This window comes from Coregonus clupeaformis, chromosome 18 (assembly GCF_020615455.1).
Source record: "Coregonus clupeaformis isolate EN_2021a chromosome 18, ASM2061545v1, whole genome shotgun sequence".
Lineage (NCBI taxonomy): Eukaryota > Metazoa > Chordata > Actinopteri > Salmoniformes > Salmonidae > Coregonus > Coregonus clupeaformis.
Window position 1 is genome coordinate 6,043,393 of NC_059209.1, and position 14,000 is coordinate 6,057,392.

A 14,000-nucleotide genomic window follows, 5' to 3' on the forward strand; every position below is an offset into this window, starting at 1 on the left:
GCATCAACTCAACTCGGCGTGTTTGGAGGAGGAATGCTGTCTATGACCCCAAGAACACCATCCCCACCGTCAAACATGGAGGTGGAAACATTATGCTTTGGGGGTGTTTTTCTGCTAATGGGACAGGACAACTTCACCGCATCAAAGGGACGATGGACGGGGCCATGTACCGTCAAATCTTGGGTGAGAACCTCCTTCCCTCAGCCAGGGCATTGAAATGGGTCGTGGATGGGTATTCCAGCATGACAATGACCCAAAACACACGGCCAAGGCAACAAAGGAGTGGCTCAAGAAGAAGCACATTAAGGTCCTGGAGTGGCCTAGCCAGTCTCCAGACCTTAATCCCATAGAAAATCTGTGGAGGGAGTTGAAGGTTCGAGTTACCAAATGTCAGAGGAGTGGGACAAAATCCCTCCTGAGATGTGTGAAAACCTGGTGGCCAACTACAAGAAACGTCTGACCTCTGTGATTGACAACAAGGGTTTTGCCACCAAGTACTAAGTCATGTTTTGCAGAGGGGTCAAATACTTATTTCCCTCATTAAAATGCAAATCAATTAATAACATTTTTGATATGCGTTTTTCTGGATGTTTTTGTTGTTATTCTGTCTCTCACTGTTCAAATAAACCTACCATTAAAATTATAGACTGATCATGTCTTTGTCAGTGGGCAAACGTACAAAATCAGCAGGGGATCAAATACTTTTTTCCCTCACTGTATAGTCAGTCAGTCACTCCTCCAATGGCATGACATACTCCTAGCAGCTAGCTATCTAGCTAACGTCTCCGTGTTTTTAGCTTGCTACATAAATAGATACGCTAGCCCATTAGCCACGTTATGACTGACTTGTGATCATTGCCCTTCCTAGTTTGATTGTATTGACATTCCCAGCCTTAGTTACATTAATCAGTTTTTGTCCAGAATATTGAGTAATTTAAACTGAAACAGTGCAACCCGAATGGAGGCAGCAAACAATGTACCAGGCCAGATGTGTATTACAACCTGATAGCAATATTTTTTGGACTACCAATAATTGTATTGGTGAATTATATTAATCATGCATTGAACTGCATCCATCTATTCTGCCAACAATGCCTTAGTGTACGTCATGGAACGTTGAGTCAATTAGAACCTATTTTTAAAACCTCGTATAAAGTTGGCTTTGTAGCATAAACTGGGTATTTTATATTTTTGACTGATATTATGATTGTTTGTTTCATATCTGCAAAGTAGTTAAAACGCTGTCAGTTCCACTTTAAACTTTAGGTCAATGGTTACTTTGTGTTCTAAACGTGAAATATTTTTTTTGCAATGGGAAGTATTAGTTGTAAATTGTGATTGGGAAATGCTTAATGGTTGTGTTTTTGCATTCTTATGATTGGTACCTACTGGCTTATTATGTCAGAGCTTATGGATTGCTTATCATTTAACATCATGCTGTGTTTGACTGCTCTCTTCCCATCAGCCCTATGCAGTGGTGTAGTGGTGCCTGGAGAAGTGGGTATACCGTAATTTTGCCAAACATTTATCAGTTTTCCTATAGATTTTTCAGATTTTCACTCTCAAAATCACAAAAAAAAAATGTAAAATAAACATTTGATGGTCCATTCATTTGAAACTAAGTCCACAAAAATGCTTAAACCACATCAATCTGATTTGGTGGGCCTGTCAGTACCTGGCTACCCAGTGGGTGGGCCTCTGTCTACCCAGGCCCATCCATGTCTAAACCCCTGATGCAAACAGCACATGATGACAATTGCACATCACAAATAGCCTACTAACCAACACTTTGGACTAAACTTTTTCAATACCTGGTTTGCATACCCCTTGTTGCCTTAGTTTGCATTTACTGGTAGATATCATAAGTAGAAACATCTTTCCTACCTTACCTGCTACCAATGTCATTCTTCTGTGAGCTGCTCCATGCCAAAACCAGTTGAGAGCTGAAAACTCTTGCTGCCTGCAGATGACATTCCGCTGAAACTAGGCTATGTGTGCTGCGCACATGTGAATATATTTCACGTGCTTTGCGATTGTGTAGGCTACTTTGTACATGATTTCTCTATTGTACTACATAATTGATAAGTCGTATACTTCCACTACACTACTTTGATATGCATCAGTAGGGGTTAAGAAGTGAGTATAAGCAATGCCCACTGACATAAAAGTGGGTATACGGCTTACACCTGCGTATACCCTCCACTACACCACTGGCCCTTTTGTGTTTTACGAAAAGTGCACTCTCCTACATGAATGCGCTGGTTTTACGGTTGCTGTCCTTTCATAATCACAAACCTGTCACACACTGAAGGTCTATAGGTTTGCCACTGCGCAAACATGTCTATAATAGATATAAAGGTTTTTAAGATATTAATGTTTCAAGAAAGGAGTGTATATATTTGACTGAATGGAAGCTGATAATTATTAGTTTTTTACTCTGCTGGTCTCGGCTGGTCTCCGGAGGAAATTATGAGTCCTCAATGTCCGAGACCGAGTCAAGACCGAGTACATATGTATCCAACACTGAGACAAGACCGAGACACTCAATATGTGGTCTCGAGATCGGACTCGAGACCGAGACCGGTCTCCAGTACTACAACACTGGAAATGGATTATACAAATATTGTGGGAGCTGTTTTGTTAGACTTCAGTGATGCTTTTGACGTTATCGATCATAGTCTGCTAATGGAAAAATGTATGTGTTATGGCTTTACACCCTTGCTATATTGTGGATAAATAGTTACCTTTCTAACAGAACACAGAGGGTGTTCTTTAATGGAAGCCTTTGCAACATAATCCAGGTAGAATCAGGATTTCCCCAGGGCAGCTGTCTAGGCCCCTTACTTTTTTCAATCTTTATTAATGACATGCCACTGGCCTTGAGTAAAGCCAGTTTGTCTATGTATGTGGATGACTCAACACTATACACATCAGCTACTACAGCGAGTGAAATCACTGCAACAAAGAGCTGCAGTTTGTTTCAGAATGGGTGGCAAGGGATAAGTTAGTTGTCACGTCCTGGCTCTGGGGACTCTTAAATGTTGAGCCAGGGTGTGGATTTTCTATGTTGTGTTTTCTATGTTTTTGTTCTAGATCGTTTTGATCTTTGTTGGCCAGGGTGGTTCCCAATCAGAGACAGCTGTAGCTCGTTGTCTCTGATTGGGGACCATATTTAGGCAGCCTGTTGGCTCCAGTTCATTGGTGGGATCTTGTTCCGTAAAGGTTTGTGTTGTGTAACCTCAGGACTTCACGTATCGTTTGTTGTTTTTGTTAGTGTGTTAAGTACTAATTAAAAATGTACGCTTATCACGCTGCGCCTTGGTCCGTGTCTTCAGTCAACGATCGTGACAGAAGATCCCACCCTAAGAGGACCAAGCAGCGTGCCCAGGAGGAGAAGATGGCGATGTCGCAGGTGGGCAAATGGTGGTCTTGGGAGGAGATATTCGCGGGGAAAGGGCCATGGGCAAAGGTGAATGCCCAGACAAGAGAGGAGACTGTGGAGGCGCGCTACAGAGAGGAGCAGCGGCAACGCAGAGGGTACCGGCCGAGGAGGAAGCCCGAGAGAGAGCCCCAATATTTTTTTTGGGGGGGGCTAAAAGGGTGGTTGGCGGAGCCACGTACTGTGCCGCGAGTGTTCCGGCACAGTCCTGTACGTCCTGTGCTAGCACCACGCACGTGTCGTGCTAAGGTGGGCATGCAGCCAGGACGGGGTGTGCCGGCTCAACGCTCGTGGCCTCCAGTACCCCTCCTCGGTCCCGTATATCCTGCGCCAGTGCCACGTGCTGTGGCGCCAGTACGAGTGCACAGCCCTGTACGTCCTGTGCTGATGCCTCACACATATTGTGTGGAAATAGGCATTCAGCCAGGACGGGTTGTGTCAGCTCTCCGCTCCAGACCTCCAGTCTGCCTCCACAGTCCGGCCCGGCCCGTTCCGGCTCCCCGCACCAAGCCAGTGGTGCGCGTCGCCAGCCCAGTCCGGCCTGTTCCTGTCCCTCGCACCAAGCCAGTGGTGCGCGTCGCCAGCCCGGTCCGGCCTGTTCCTGTCCCTCGCACCAAGCCAGTGGTGCGCGTCGCCAGCCCGGTCCGGCCGGTTCCTGTCCCTCGCACCAAGCCAGTGGTGCGCGTCGCCAGCCCGGTCCGGCCCGTTCCTGCTCCCCGCACCAAGCCAGTGGTGCGGCGTCGTCAGCCCGGCCGGCCTGTTCCTGTCCCCCGCACCAAGCCAGTGGTGCGGCGTCGTCAACCGGTCCGGCCCGTTCCTGCTCCCCGCACCAAGCCAGTGGTGCGCGTCGTCAGCCCGGTCCGTCCCGTTCCTGCTCCCCGCACCAAGCCAGTGGTGCGCGTCGTCAGCCCGGTTCGGCCCGTTCCTGCTCCCCGCACCAAGCCAGTGGTGCGTGTGTCCAGTCCGGCACGGCCCGTGCCTGTTCCACCGGTGCCTGGTCCGGCACCGGTCAGCTGCTCCACTCCGGAGCCAGAGCAATCCGCTCCACCGGGGTCCGGTCCAACTCCAGTCAGCGGATCCACTCCGGAGCCAGAGCAATCCGCTCCACCGGTGTCCAGTCCAGCTCCGGCCAGCGGGGCCAGACCAGACCAAGGGCGCAACGGGGGGGTGGAGAGAGAGTGGTGGTCGCGCCCGGAGCCGGATCCGCCTCCGAGGCGGAATGCCCACCCGGCCCCTCCCTGTTGTGTTTGTGTGGCGCGGTCGCCACACAAACAACACTCTTAAATGTTGAGCCAGGGTGTGGATTTTCTATGTTGTGTTTTCTATGTTTTTGTTCTAGATCATTTTGATCTTTGTTGGCTAGGGTGGTTCCCAATCAGAGACAGCTGTAGCTCGTTGTCTCTGATTGGGGACCATACTTAGGCAGCCTGTTGGCTCCAGTTCATTGGTGGGATCTTGTTCCGTAAAGGTTTGTGTTGTGTAACCTCAGGACTTCACGTATCGTTTGTTGTTTTTGTTCGTGTGTTAAGTACTAATTAAAAATGTACGCTTATCACGCTGCGCCTTGGTCCGTGTCTTCAGTCAACGATCGTGACATTAGTCCTAAATATTTCAAAAACTAAAAGCATTGTATTTGGGACAAATCATTCACTAAACCCTTAACCTCAACTAAATCTTGTAATAAATAATGTGGAAATTGAGCAAGTTGAGGTGACTAAACTGCTTGGAGTAACCCTGGATTGTAAACTGTCATAGTCAAAGCATGTCGATACAACAGTAGCTAAAATGGGGAGAAGTCTGTCTTGCCTATTTAACAACACTATCAACAAGGCAGGTCCTACAGGCTTTAGTTTTGTCGCACCTGGACCACTTTTCAGTCGTGTGGTCAGGTGCAAAAACTACAATTGGCTCAGAACAGGGCAGCACGGCTGGCCCTTAAATGTACACGGAGAGCTAACATTATTAATATGCATGTCTCAAAGTGGAGGAGAGATTGACTTCATCATTACTTGTTTTTGTAAGAAGTGTTGTCATGCTGAATGCACAGAGGTGTCTGTTTAAACTACTAGCACACAGCTCGGACACCCATGCATACCCCACAAGACATAACACCAAAGGTCTCTTCACAATCCCCAAGTCAAGAACAGACTATGGGAGGCGCGCAGTACTACATAGAGCCATGGCTACATGGAACTCTATTCCATATCAGGTAACTGACAAGCAGTAGAATCAAATAAAATAAAAACAGATAAAAAATACACCTTATGGAACAGCGGGGACAGTGAAGAGAGACACACACACAGGCACAGACACACATACACATGATATGACACGCACTCTACACACACGTATACACGTGAATGTTGTATTGTAAATATGTGATAGTGGAGTAGTGCCCTGAGGGAACACACTAAATGTATTGGGTAAAGTGTTATGAAATGTAATGTCATGTGATCCTTAATAAATACTGTGGTGTCCAAGACAGCGTTGCTAATTATGCTGTGATGATAAGAAGTCCGCTTACACTGTTCTTTGATTATAAAGATTTATTGTATCAAAGTTCACAGTATTAATTTACAGATATCTGCAGTTATATCTGGAGAGAAACGGCCAATCTGTTGATCCAATATGTTGTCTCTCTCTCAGTCCTTTGTTTAAGACACAGTATTTATATCCTATGTGACATAGTATGGCGTGATTTTAATAAACCAATCCCCGGCTTTCACATATCTCCAAATGTCCTCTATTCCAAGAAACCTATGTAGCAATGCTTTTCCAAATGCTTCAGCAAAGCAGAGTAAAGTTCATCTATTACACCATTTGCAAACATCAGCAAAATCAATAGACCTTCAGACACTACAATACAAATACAAAAGGTCTAACTTCATCTGTGCATTATTACAATTAGTTGAAATAGGGCCATGTTAGCTCTACATTAGAGAATTGGTGAAGGCATTGTTGGTTTCCAGGTTCCCAGTCATTGCTTTCACCAACCTAACCATTTCAGAATCAGATCAGTGATTAAAAGAAGAAAGACAAAGTAACACTATCATTCCAGTTGGTTGATAATTATTCAATGCCAATGAGTTACCACTGAACATATATCTAACTTGAATATTTCCCTATGTTCATTTTCAGATTTATTTATTTGAATAGATTAGGAACATAAACAAATTAACATTTGAACCAGTTATTCCATACAATATTTCGAAGTTTAAATCAACTTTAGAAACAATTGGCTGATTTCCCATTGGCACCCATGACTGGTTCTTGGTCCCCTTTGCCCCCCGGTTATTGTTTTCTGCCTAGAAATGCCCCTTAGAATTTTGTGTGTATAAAGATTGGGACTGAGCCTCACAGACAACAGGTTGTGCTACTACTACTACTACTACATTTACATTTACATTTACTACTACTACTACTACTACTACTACTACTACTACTACTACTACTACTACTAAAACCACCACTACTACTACTACTATTAACAGACAACATTACCTATTGAAGGGATGAGGGGTGCTGTAGCTTTGCTGGTGTTTCTGTTCTGTCTGTTTGGGGCATGGGCCAAGGGAGAGAGTGGAGAAGGGATTGACCAGAATACTCCATTCCTTACCCTTGACCATCTATGGGATGAGATTAAGATTCTGAAAACTACACTCGACACCACAATAAGAAGAGTGGATAGGGTGGAGAAAAATAATGAAGGTACTGTAATAATACACATACATAGAGGGAGAAGGCAAGTAATGAAAGATGATTGATCAAATTTAGTAATTTATTTTCATGCTATTTTAGTCCTGGATGCCAAATTGAAAGCCAGTAAGATCAAGTTGGAGGAACTGACGAACACGACAGCAGGTCATTATCAAATGTAGGATATTTGCTACAATACTGGGCATTAAAAAGTTACTTTTTCTAAATGCCTTTTCACAAACTCTTGCAGGGTGGTACCTAGCACCAAGATCATTACATAATGAAATCAATTATTTTCATGGTTTAGCCTTGAACTCCAAATTGACAGCCAGTGAGAGAAGGGGCATGCATAGACATTTGGGGAGGGCAGGTGCTTAAAATAAAAAGGGCAAAAAAAGAAATGTATAACTCGGAATTCACAACATAGTCCTACCAACTGCCTCTGTATCCAAAATGTCTAAATGTATAGGCCTATTTATTTTCTATAACACTCACTTGTCATCACACATTGTAAGGAAGGTATTACCAGTGACTCCTAGGCCTACTAACTAGAGACGACTAGCGATGATTGACATCGGGAAAAGAATGGCTATCAGCTGATCATAGCAAATGATGATGTAAATCTGCTAGCTAGTTAACTAGCTAGTTAGAAGCAAACTCGTTTTTACTTGATTTGTGTTGTTCTGCTGCTGACATCTGCCTCAAGCAGTCGAATTGCCCCCTTCTCTGTCCCTAACAATGAGAGACGTATGACAGATCCAACTCAAAAGTAGCGTACTTTCAGCATTCAAACTCTCCGCCCAGCGCCCGTAGCCAGTGGTCACTGCATGCAGAAGTCAGTTTGATGTGCAATGTGTTAGTTTGATGTGCAATTAGTTACATTTAAAATACATACAATGTAAAAGGCCTCGAAATTTAACAAAAAAAGCTATGAATAAAAGACAAAAACTCCATTATGCTGCAAGGGCACTTTTTCATAGGAGGGCAAAAGAGCATGTGCTCGGGCACTGGTTAAGCCCTATCTGTGCACGTGTCTAAATGAGAGCCAGCTGGAGGAACTGAAAGGAAAGAATGTAGGTGGCTAAAACATTTTATTTACCATGCTTTACCTGAACAGGATTGACCTGTTCAGTGATAAGACAGCCAGTGACAGACAGGTGGAGGAACTAAAGAAAGGGAATGCATGTAATGAAAGGACAGGACTTGTACAGTATAAACTCACATGATTCACTCTTATTTTCCTACTTTGTGATTTTAGCCTTGAAGGACAGACTGAGTTCACGTGAGAGGCAGGTAGCTGAACTGGAGAAAGAGAATGCAGGTAATAGCTAATGACATAATGTTCAATAGAAAAATACACAGCTCTGTACTGGATATTGCCTATTGCTTCTGGAAGTTGACATGCATTATCAATGATATTTATATAATTCAAGGCCAATCAGTAGAATTGTCAGCCCTGGAAACCAGAGCGACAGCCAATGAGAATCAGGTGGAGGAACTGAAGAAAGAGAATGCAGGTAAGATAAGAAATTATGAACTAATGAAAATGTGTGAGAGCTGGTGTGGTGTTTTTGGTTATGTTCTTTAAAAGGAAAGATACAACATAACAAATGTCGGCTGTGCGTAGTAGATCACTGGGTGTTGACGAATGGTGGCGATTCAACACCAGATTCAACGGCCAGTATCAATTTGTAAAGTTAGATACCAAATAATCTGTGCACTCTAAAGTTGAATTGGGTGTTCATAAACAGGGCTGGATTACTGAAGGGGCATGCAGGGCCAGTGTCCCAGGGCTGGAGGTTGGGGGGCCCCCAGATAGCATATGATAGCAAAACTCACATAGCATATGATAGCAAAACTCACATAGCATATGATAGCAAAACTCACATAGCATATGATAGCAAAACTCACATAGCATATGATAGCAAAACCTGCACAATTTCCTTTCAGCCTCATGGCAAAATGTATAGAATAGCAGGAAATTAGCTTTAAAACTACAACATTTCCTCTTAGCCTCATGACAAATGTGTAGAATAGCATTATAAAACATCAAATTTTTCTCTCTGCACCATTTTATTTAACGGCGAAAATCCTGTGTTTCAATGTCAAACAGTTTTGTTATATTTCAGTCTTCTTCTGATGCAAACTCAAAATGTAATACATTTCAACTCTATATCTGACATGGTACAGGTTTGTTTAAGACTACCAAGAATCACTCTGTGTAACCCTGATTTAGCCCACTGCAGTAAAAGTTTAAGTGCTTGGATCCCTGCTATCCCTAAAGGGAGATTTACTTCTAGCTGACTCGGCTAGAAGTAAATATATATGAACTATATATTTACTTGTGAATACAAATTCGGAGCATGTCGGAAGTGTGTTGGAGGCTGTTGGTTGAAATTCTCCTGGAGAATCTGATGGTCTCGTTGGTTCAACCTCCTTCGACACTAGACAATCACGAGCCAATCACCACACAGCACGGGGTGTTCCCAACGGTGCCCATGTGGACAGAAAGCGCATGCAGTGCTGAATATTATGAAGGCGATATCATCATTTGATTTCTCTGAAAAATGTTGTGGGTAACAGCGCAACTCATCTGTATTTATTACCTACAGCCCAAAATAGTTTTGGCGGTCACCTCACCAGCATTTTGACCAGAAATTAGACTTTCCTGAATTGAATCCTTTTTTTGTACCCCCTGAGGCAGTTCTACTGATCCCAGGGGCTGCTCCAAGACGCCTTCGATGAAGAAGAGTGGGCTTTAAGTCTGACTCAGGAGGCGTGCATACTATCCACCTCTTCCGAGTATATTACTCGCTAATGTTCAGTCCCTGGACAATAAAGTAGATGAGCTCAGGGCGAAGATCTGCTTCCAGAGAGACATCAGGGACTGTAACACACTCTGTTTCACGGAATATGGCTCTCTCCGGATGTACTGTCCTCCTCCATTCAGCCAGCGGGGTTCTCCGTACAGCGCGTGGACAGGAAGAAAGAACTCTCCAGGAAAAAGAAAGGCGGAGATATATGTTTCATGATTAACTACTCATGGTGTGATTGTGGTAACGTACAGTAATTCAAGTCCTTTTGTTCTCCCAATCTGGCATATGTCACCATCAAATGCCGTCCACATTACCTCCCGAGAGAATTATCTTCAGTCATCGTCAGGCCATGTATATTCCCCCTCAAGCCAACACCGTGATTGCTCTGAAAGAACTACACTGAACTTTGTGCAAACTGGAAACCGCATATCCTGAGGCCACATTTATTGTAGTTGGAGACTTTAATAAAGCAAATCTTAGGAAAAAGCTACCAAAGTTTTATCAACACATCTACTGCGCTACTTCCCCTTCCGGGTTGGCTACAAGGCCCTGCCTCGCCCTCCCTTCGGCAAATCAGATCACGCCTTCATTCTGCTCATCCCCTCCTATAGGCAGAAACTTAAACAGGAAGTGCCCGGGTAAGGACTGTTCAACGTTGGTCTGACCAATCGGAATTTATGCTTCAAGATTGTTTTGATCATGCGGAATGGGATATGTTCCAGAATAGGATTGATGTGTACACTGACTCTGTGACTGAGTTCATCAGGAAGTGCATAGAGGATGTTGTTCCCACTGTGACGATTAGAAACTTATCCAAACAAAACCCTGTGGATAGATGTCAGCATTCGCGCAAAACTGAAAGCGCGAACCACCGCATTTAACCACAGCAAGGTGACTGGGAACATGGACAAGTATAAACAGTCTAGCTATGCCCCCCGTAAGGCAATAAAACAGGAAAAATGTCAGTACAGAGACAAAGTGGAGTCGCAATTCAACACCTCAGACACGAGACATATGTGGCAGGGACTCCAGACCATAACAGATTATAAAGGGAAAGCCAGCCATGTCACGATCACTGACACCTTGCTCCTGGACAGGCTAAACACCTTCTTTGCCCGCTTTGAGGAAAACACAGTGCCGCCGACTGTGAGCCCTCGTTCTCCGTGGCCGACCTGAGTAAGACATTTAAGCGTGTTAAACCTCGCATGGCTGTCGGCCCAGACGGCATCCCAAGCTGCGTCCTCAGGGCATGTGCAGACCAGCTGGCTGGAGTGTTTACGGACATTTAATCACTCCCTATCCCAGTCTGTTGTCCCCACTTGCTTCAAGATGTCCACCATTGTTCTTGTACTGAAGAAAGCGAAGGTAACTGAACTTAATGACTATTCTGTTATCAGGAAAGTGCTTTGAGAGGCTAGTTAAGGATCATATCACCTCCACCTTACCCGACAACCTGGACCCACTACAATTTGCATACTGCCCCAACAGATCTACCGTTGACGCCAACGCACACTGCCTATCCCTTCTGGACAAGAGAAATACCTGTGTACGAATGCTGTTCATTGACTACAGCTCATCCTCCAACACAATAGTGCCCTCTAAGCTCGTCACTAAGCTTGGGGCCCTGGGTCCGAACCCCGCCCTGTGCAACTGGGTCCTGGACTTCCTGACGGGCCGACCCCAGGTGGTGAAGGTAGGCAACAACACCTCTGCTACTCTGATCCTCAACACGGGGGCCCCGGAAGAGTGCATGCTCAGCCCCCTCCTGTGCTCCCTGTTCACCCATGACTTCATGGCCACGCACGTCTCCAACTCAATCTGTCACGGTTCAGACAGACGACCAGAGGACCACAATTGCGTCACACCAGAAAGTTTATTAAACTTAAGGGAAAAGGGAAGTAGGGAGTGAATGAAGGCTCCAGGGGTAACAGGGATCCCGTCCAATGCGCTGGGTCTGTGCCCCCCCCAGTGGCAGCGATGCGTCCCATGAAGCCGGTGGTGGGTGGTCCAGAAGTCCTGGGGGGGGGGAGACACAGACACAACAGGGCGGAATGAAACCAGGCAGCAGTACAGTTCAAGGGAAATCCAAAATACGTAGTAGCAAGGCAGAAGGCTGGTCAGAGTTACCGGGATTGAAGAGTAGTCAGGAGTCGTAATGGCAGAAGCAGGTCTGGATCTCCTGAGGCAGAAGAGTATCCAAAAAACAGGCAGGTCCGGGGTCACAAAACCAGGGTGAGCCAGAAGCGCGAGCAAACAGGTTCCGGGTGTGAGCTTTGCAGACGATCTGACACCGGAGAGCTGAAAGACAGGGCCTTAAATACTGGGAGAGGTTAGTGGGTAATGCAGCGCAGCTGGCAGAGTAATTAGAGCCGAGCAGAGCAGGGACAGGTGGAGCTAGTTAGGCTGAGTAGAGAGAGGGAGGTGAGCAGAGTGGAAGCAAATTAAGGTGGTAACCCGGTGGAGTGAGAGGGCTCATGACACAATCATCAAGTTTTCAGACGACACAGCAGTGGTAGGCCTGATTACCAACAATGACGAGACAGCCTACGTCGCTGTAGGGCCCTGGCGGAGTGGTGCCAGGAAATTAACCTCTCCCTAAACATCAACAAAATGAAGGAGCTGATCGTGGACTTCAGGAGCACATCCCCATCCGAGAAAGGATGGCGCCGGAGGGGATGGCTGCCTTTTTACGGGCTTTTGTGTGTTTTTTCACATTGTTTGTAACTTATTTTGTACATAATGTTGATGCTACTGTCTCTTATGACCGAAAAGAGCTTCTGGATATCAGAACAGCGATTACTCACCTCAAATTGGACGAAGATGTTTTCTTTAATGAGTCTGACTCGAAGGATATACTGTTTCTCCCGGACAAGGCCCAAATCCCTGTCATTCGCATGAAGAAAATAAGGAAATACAGGGGGCACAGATCAAGGTGCCTTGTGAGAATTCATTGGCAAGTGGGTAACCCGCCTCTACCATCCATTCTATTGGCCAACGTGCAATCACTGGAGAATAAATTAGATGAGCTCCGTTCAAGACTATCCTACCAACGGGACATTAAAAACTGTAATATCTTATGTTTCACTGAGTTGGGGCTGAACGACGACACAGATAATATACAGTTGGCTGGGTTTTCCATGCATCGGAAGGACAGAACAGCTACGTCCGTTAAGACAAGGGGTGGGGGTGTGTGTCTTTGTCAATAACAGCTGGTGCACAATGTCTAATATTTAGGTAGTCTTGAGGTATTGCTCGCCTGAGGTAGAGTACCTCATGATAAGCTGTAGACCACACTATCTACCAAGAGAGCTGTTCATTGACTACAGCTCAGCGTTCAACACCACAGTGCCCACAAAGCACATCACTAGGCTAAGGACCCTGGGACTAAACACCTCCCTCCGCAACTGGATCCTGGACTTCCTGACGGGCCGCCCCCAGGTGGTAAGGGTAGGCAACAACACATCTGCCACGCTGATCCTCATCACAGGGGCCCCTCAGGGGTGCATGCTTAGTCCCCACCTGTACTCCCTGTTCACCCACGACTGCGTGGCCAAGCATGACTCCAACACCATCATTACATTTGCTGACGACATAATGGTGGCAGGCCTGATCACCGACAACGATGAGACAGCCTATAGGGAGGAGGTCAGAGACCTGGCAGTGTGGTGCCAGGACAACAACCTCTCCCTCAACGTGAGCAAGACAAAGGAGATGATTGTGGACTACAGGAAAAGATGGGCCGAACACTCCCCCATTCACATCGACGGGGCTGTAGTGGAGCGGATCGAGAGTTTCAAGTTCCTTGGTGTCCACATCACCAACAAACTATCATGGTCCAAACACACCAAAAAAAGTTGTGAAGAGGGCACGACAATGCTTTTTCCCCCTCAGGAGACTGAAAAGATTTGGCATGGATCCCCAGATTCTCAAAAAGTTCTACAGCTGCACCATCAAGAGCATCCTGACCGGTTTCATCACAGCCTGGTATGGAAACTGATCGGCATCCGACTGTAAGGCGCTACAGAGGGTAGTGCGTACGGCCCAGTACA

The 14,000-nt window shown here is 45.7% G+C and overlaps 1 protein-coding gene across 4 annotated transcripts in view; it reads left to right on the top strand.

Annotated features, from left to right (window-relative positions):
- The first annotated feature begins 6,850 nt into the window (after positions 1-6,850).
- LOC121572360 (myosin-11) overlaps positions 6,851-14,000 on the top strand; it is a 45,467-nt gene continuing 38,317 nt past the window's right edge. For 3 of the 4 annotated variants that reach the window (XM_041884415.2, XM_041884418.2, XM_041884417.2), the window contains exons 1-4: positions 6,851-7,147; positions 7,238-7,300; positions 8,394-8,456; positions 8,569-8,652. In XM_041884415.2, the coding sequence (XP_041740349.2) occupies positions 6,952-7,147; positions 7,238-7,300; positions 8,394-8,456; positions 8,569-8,652 (406 nt within the window). In that variant the 5' untranslated portion in view covers positions 6,851-6,951. The remainder of the gene's footprint in view (positions 7,148-7,237; positions 7,301-8,393; positions 8,457-8,568; positions 8,653-14,000) is intronic. The other variant, XM_041884416.2, reaches the window with a different exon arrangement.